Raw genomic sequence first — 6,170 nt, 5'->3', positions numbered from 1 at the left:
GATGTATGTGCTCAAATAACTCTGCGTGTGTCATCATGTGCCCATGTGCATGCCTTTGTCCTTGTCCTTGTGTCTACATGTGTGCCTAGTGTTTGTGGATGTCCATGGAGGTGTTCCATGTTTCTGTTAGGCTGGTTGTGCTGTATTCTAGGGCCTCAGTGGACTGTGTCTAGCATTGTGGTCACTTGTTTCTGTACCCTGTTCCAGGAACTATACTGAGTGACTTTGCAGGGTGACAGCATGGAGTCCCTCTTCCCTGCCCCATTCTGGGAGGTCTTGTATGGCAGCCACTTTCAAGGCAACCTGTCTCTCCTAAATGAGACTGTACCCCACCACCTGCTGCTCAATTCTAGCCACAGCACCTTCCTGCCCCTTGGACTCAAGGTCACCATCGTGGGGCTCTACTTGGCTGTGTGCATCGGGGGGCTGCTGGGGAACTGCCTCGTCATGTATGTCATCCTCAGGTAGGCTGGGCCCCACTAATTTGTGGAGGGGGAACATGAGGCAGGAGGCTGTTCTGGTTTAATCTGAGCAAGTATGGATTTTTTTTTCTTGCTCCATCAGATTTCTTTCCTCTCTGTTCAGGGGGTAGGATCAACCCTGATGTTCAACTCTTGTTCTGCCCCCATCTGTCCCAGACTAGGTATCACCACCTGGAGGCTCAGAGCTGCAGAGAAGTCTGTGCCGTGCTGTCTGTGTGAATGACCTCATGGCCACACAGGATCCTAGGATTTCTCAAAGAAAGGCAGAGGGGCTGGTGCTGGGCCTGAAGCCCTTGTTCTTTTGCTCTTGGGATCCCTGTTCATGGTGGATGGTTTTGTCTGAGCTCACCCTGTATTGGTGCTCAGAAATGGGAAAATTTGGAGGATTAAAAAGAAGGCAGCGGTACTGGCAATTGAGGCAGGCGACAGTGAGGGACGTAGGGCAGCATAAGGTACAGCTCTGTGGTCAAGAAGGCTACACAAGGGGTATGCCACGGTGATGATGTAATGTGCCATGGTGATGATGGTCTCTGTGTTTTTTTTTCCAGATGGGAGGGCATTGGGGGTAGACTGGAAACAGCAGGTGAGGACTTGAATGCCAGTCTGGGGACACCAAATTTTTTGAGCATTGGGAAGACATGAGAGGTACTTTCATAGTAAATAAGTAGAGCCAGGTTCTTCACTGATAGATTTCCTCTTTCACAAAGAGGTGGCTCTGAAGAAAGAGGTTATGGCCCCCTTGGTGCTATCAGTGTTAGTGGAGGCAGGACAAGAACAGCGTCAATACTCTGCCTCATTACCATCCTCTTAGTTTTTCTGAATAAACCCTGTTCACCATTGGCCTTGTTTTCTCTATTTGTTAAATGGAAAAGGCGGATCATATAGCCATATGTATGTGCAAGTGCACACATGTGTGTATGTATGTGATATGTGATTAGACAGTGAAGTAAGAAAAGCCTTCCCAGTATTGACTTCCAGTAGAGGACCCTTGTGGGGAACTGCTATGACGCATGTGTCTTTTCATGGATAGACGATGTGTCTGTGGCAAGAAGTGCAGCAACCTGGGGCAGTTTGTGAGCCATGTCCACCCCCTTGTCATCTCTCCTACATTTCTCCTTTGTATTTGGGACATTAAAACTCTTGGAGCCATTTACGGCATTAGAGTAGAGAAGGAAGGCCATCATGTCCACTAGCATCTCCAGAGAACTCTTCTCAGGAGCCGTTGTGCCCACACTGGCTCAGGAAATAGCACACGGTATGCTTGAATTGGGTGTACGCCAGGAGTGGGAAAAACCTGGTCTGAGCCCCATTCTGCGTTTTAGCAGCTCTAAGCCCTTATGAAAGCTACTTAGCTCCTCCGAGCCTCAGTTTCCTTCCCCTTACAGTAGAGATCAAAATAACATTTTTGTAAACCTCAAATGAGACAAAATCTATGTGAAGAGCTTGCCTTTGATATCTACCATTATTATTGACATTCTTATTTATTGTAATTTGAAGGTGCTTGGTTGATCGGCAGTTATGATTCACCAGACAAGCTTTAATATATATAAGTCAGTTTTAATAAAGGAAAGGAAAGGGAACTTACAAATCCAAGGTTCCAGCGAGGAGTGCAGGAAAACAAAGAGCAGGCAGGCCGCAGGCCCGCAAGATTTTATAAGTCAATATTAGCCTAAGGGGGACACGCCTAAGAGGGACACGCCTAAGAGGGACACGCCTTTAGATCAAGGGGGACACGCCTTACAAAACAAGGTTTTGGGCTAGGCTTCCCCTTCAGTAATTAAGGTCTTTGGGCTTAATTTCTAAGAAACAGAACTTAATCCCAGGTTCCCCAATAGCAATTAAACTAACAAGGACTACTGTCATCTTTAGTGCTACCACTACCACACCACCATGACAGCTGTAACCACCACCATCACCACTACCACCATTTTTATCACCATTATCTCTATAACCACCCTTCCCTACCACTGCTGTAAACATTAATTCATTCCATTAATATTTATTACTTACAATGTATCAGGTACTTGAATACAATCAAACCTAATTAGTATTTCTCCTGTTCCTGTCACCATTTCCCGTTTCCTTTTTTAGAATTTAAAAATTGTTGCATTTATTTATGTGTTTGTGTGTGCCTGTCCGGATGTGTAGGTCAGATGAAGGAGTTGGTCTTCTCCTTCTACCACACGTGTCCTGGAGATAGAACTCAGATTGTAGGATTTGGCAATAAATGCCTTTACCGACCATGCCATCTGGCTGGCCCACCCATTTCCCGTTTTCATTGCTAGACAACATTGTGCACTTGAAAGACCTTTGATGAACTTTCCAGGTAGTTCCCTGAAAAACCTCTGAGAGGAATGTTAAGAGAGACTCAGGAGAGAAGACAGCATCTTTCTCTCTTAATTCCTTCCACAAAGCTCACATTCAGGTTAGATATGTACTCAAGTGCTTGCTCCTCCATGCTCTAAATTTTCCAGGGTAGTCCTTTCTTTAAGATTTGAAACCTTTTTGTAGATGTCCAGATCACATGAGGAGCTTGTTTTGTTTGTCCCAGGCTTAGTGGACCTTGGGTGTAGTGCAGGATCTGCCATTTAACAAGCTTGCTTTGAGACTTTGAAGTTGAGAGATTCAAAGATGGTGATCCTCTTGGTGGCCCTTTCACTGCCAAGTCTGGCCAAAGTGGCCACATGGAATATTTCTTCTCCCTGTCCTCTACAGGCATACCAAGATGAAGACAGCTACCAACATTTATATATTTAATCTGGCACTGGCTGATACCCTGGTCTTGCTGACACTGCCCTTCCAGGGCACAGATATCCTACTGGGCTTCTGGCCATTTGGGAATGTACTATGCAAGACTGTCATTGCTATTGATTACTACAACATGTTCACTAGCACTTTCACCCTGACTGCCATGAGTGTAGACCGCTACGTGGCCATCTGCCACCCAATTCGTGCTCTTGATGTTCGGACGTCCAGCAAAGCCCAGGCTGTTAATGTGGCCATTTGGGCCCTGGCCTCAGTGGTTGGTGTTCCTGTTGCCGTCATGGGCTCAGCACAAGTGGAGGATGAAGGTCAGTGGATGATCCTCCTCTCTGACCAGTTCCCTATGGTTCTTGGTGGCCCTTCTGACCTCATTTCTCTTCTGCAGAGATCGAATGCTTGGTGGAGATCCCTGCCCCTCAGGACTACTGGGGCCCTGTGTTTGCCATCTGCATCTTCCTTTTCTCCTTCATCATCCCTGTGCTGATCATCTCTGTCTGCTACAGCCTCATGATTCGGCGACTCCGGGGTGTCCGTCTGCTTTCAGGCTCCCGAGAGAAGGACCGGAACCTGCGTCGTATCACACGGCTGGTGCTGGTGGTGGTGGCTGTGTTTGTGGGCTGCTGGACACCTGTGCAAGTCTTTGTGCTGGTACAAGGACTGGGTGTTCAGCCAGGCAGTGAGACTGCAGTAGCCATTCTGCGCTTCTGCACAGCCCTGGGCTATGTCAACAGCTGTCTCAACCCCATTCTCTATGCTTTCCTGGATGAGAACTTCAAGGCTTGCTTTAGAAAGTTCTGTTGTGCTTCAGCCTTGCACCACCGGGAGATGCAGGTTTCTGATCGTGTGCGCAGCATTGCCAAAGATGTGGGCCTTGCTTGCAAGACTTCTGAGACAGTACCACGGCCGGCATGACTAGGCGTGGACCTGCCCATGGTGCCTGTCAGCCCACAGAGCCCATCTACACCCAACACGGAACTTACACAGGTCACTGCTCTCTAGGTTGACCCTGAGCCTTGAGCATCTGGGGCCTTGAATGGCTTTTCTTTTTGCTCAGGATGCTTAGAAACCTAGAGGGAGACCTATAACACCATGGGACAGGTCAAAGTGTCAAGGTAGCCTTTATGACTTCTGTCAGATTAGGCTCCCCCGTCAGGTGTGAGACCAGGGAGGACCAAAGGACGCTGTATGGAAATATCTATAACACAGTGGACATGCCTGGAGAACCTCCATAGGTATTCATGCTTCACATGACTCTTCTCTGGCCTCTCCCTGCTGCCCTGGCTCTGGGTGGGCTCAGCCTGAGGTATTTCAGTGACCATGCATTCAGTCATACATTGTATGCTATTGCCCTCAGCCTTTAAGTATTTCCATAGGACTGCTGAAAATACTTGGTGTTGCCTGGTGCTGCAGTGGACAGCATTTTTTTTTTTAAATTGAGACTGGCCCTAAGTTTGGAGCTGCCTTGGATTATTTTCTGGTTCTAGCTCCACTGATTCATCCAGATTACCTGGGGTGGGTGGGCACCAGTGGTTTCTTGGATGGCTGCTCTTTGAAGATTCTTTCCACACTGTACCATAAAGTCTGTGAAGCGGACTTGGGACTGCCTCTGTCTCTGCCATTCCCTGTTCTATCTGACTGTGACTCCAACATGGGGCACCTTCCCAGCAAGAGTCCAATAGGGGACAACACCCAGAACTTCCCTATGGCTCTTCTTCTCCAAAAGCTTTGTGAACTCTTTTACCACAGACTGCTTGGCAATTCCTACTTCTAGGTGTGTGGCAAGTAACCAGGAGAAAGCTGCCGCGTGGCCTCTGTATGCTGCACACAACATGGAGGCAGCATGTACAGGTCTTGGCTGCTTAGTAAGAGCAGAGCAGGAGAATATGCTCTGTCCTCATTTCCCACAGCCTCCCTCAGCTCTCTGCAAGTCTCTCTTTTGACACCAGAGGTCAGCAGCTGTACTGCTAGAAGCATACTTGTAGCCTGGAAAGGGTAGCTGTCAGGATGTTCTGTTCTGAACCTACAGCGACCACCTGCTTCATTTATAGGCCTTAGGGTATATTTGAGTAAGGCCTGAGCTTGCCGCCAAATTGGAAGTTGGCATCAAATGAAGAGTTGATGTGAGAACTGAAGCCCTAAAATGATGCATTTGAGACAATCTGCAAGGACCATCAGAGTTTTGCAGACATTGGAAGAAGAGTCTATACCTTGGAGACTTATTTGATGGTTCAGAGAATAAGAGTTTTTGTAGATGCTCTTTCTGTGGATCAGCTACCAAAATGCTAGCAACCTCGGATAGACTTTGGCCTTCCGCTGAGACCTTGGTTAGTTGGCTTCACACATGCAGAGCCTGGGCTAGTTCCTGTCTCAGAGAGACCTGGCCTTAACGATCTTAATGGGGAGGCCAGGACTCTTTCTGTGATATTTGGGAGGAACCTATTCATTATAGTGTTTTCTTGCCAAGGTTTAAATTTTGTGAATTTGTACATCTTCACATATTTAAGCATGCAACAAGTGTCATTTCCATGCATGTAGCCAGCCCTGAGCCTGCCTCTGGAATAATGGAGGAGTGCCATAATAAACACCTAACCAGCGACCTGTGCTGTCCACAGAATAATGTTGCTGACTCTAGATACGTAAGAGTAACTTCCTGGGAGTTCACATGTATTGAGAGGGGCGGTAGGACCAGGCCGATTCTGCCCTTGGTAGAGGGTCTTTAATGAGCCTCTTGACATATGGGAGGGAAACTAGACCCTGGGTGGCAGAGGCTGCTGCCTTCCCTTTTCCCACAACAAAGACAATTCTTTTCCCTACCCCCGGGGCAGATGCCTTCCTCCCAGGCCTACAGGCTTTTCTTTGCCTCAATTTGAACAGGATCCTATGTACCAAAGTCCTTGCTTCCAGTAAAGTGCTGGTGGGTTAAGT

At 47.7% G+C, this 6,170-nt stretch overlaps 1 protein-coding gene across 2 annotated transcripts; it reads left to right on the top strand.

Annotated features, from left to right (window-relative positions):
- The first annotated feature begins 240 nt into the window (after window positions 1-240).
- Window positions 241-4,157, top strand: Oprl1 (opioid related nociceptin receptor 1). Of its 2 annotated transcripts, none has more exons than XM_038330637.1 (3): window positions 241-449; window positions 3,198-3,553; window positions 3,631-4,157. In XM_038330637.1, exons 1-3 carry the CDS (start codon window positions 241-243, stop codon window positions 4,155-4,157), a joined length of 1,092 nt encoding a protein of 363 aa, XP_038186565.1. The 2 variants fall into 2 exon arrangements, with proteins under 2 accessions (XP_038186565.1, XP_038186564.1); XM_038330636.1 differs by having other exon boundaries at window positions 241-464.
- The last annotated feature ends 2,013 nt before the right edge of the window (window positions 4,158-6,170 follow it).

The sequence above is a fragment of the Arvicola amphibius genome, chromosome 5 (assembly GCF_903992535.2).
Source record: "Arvicola amphibius chromosome 5, mArvAmp1.2, whole genome shotgun sequence".
Classification (NCBI taxonomy): domain Eukaryota; kingdom Metazoa; phylum Chordata; class Mammalia; order Rodentia; family Cricetidae; genus Arvicola; species Arvicola amphibius.
Note: the sequence above shows the minus strand (reverse complement) of the source record. Positions and strands in the feature narration are given on the sequence as shown.

Bases quoted from the DNA above. Each gene is read 5' to 3' on its own strand.
- Oprl1 (XM_038330636.1), top strand. From the start codon at position 241: ATGGAGTCCCTCTTCCCTGCCCCATTCTGGGAGGTCTTGTATGGCAGC. The intron at 465-3,197 runs GTAGGCTGGGCC...TGTCCTCTACAG, and splicing joins GTCATGTATGTCATCCTCAG to GCATACCAAGATGAAGACAG. The intron at 3,554-3,630 runs GTCAGTGGATGA...TCTCTTCTGCAG, and splicing joins AGCACAAGTGGAGGATGAAG to AGATCGAATGCTTGGTGGAG.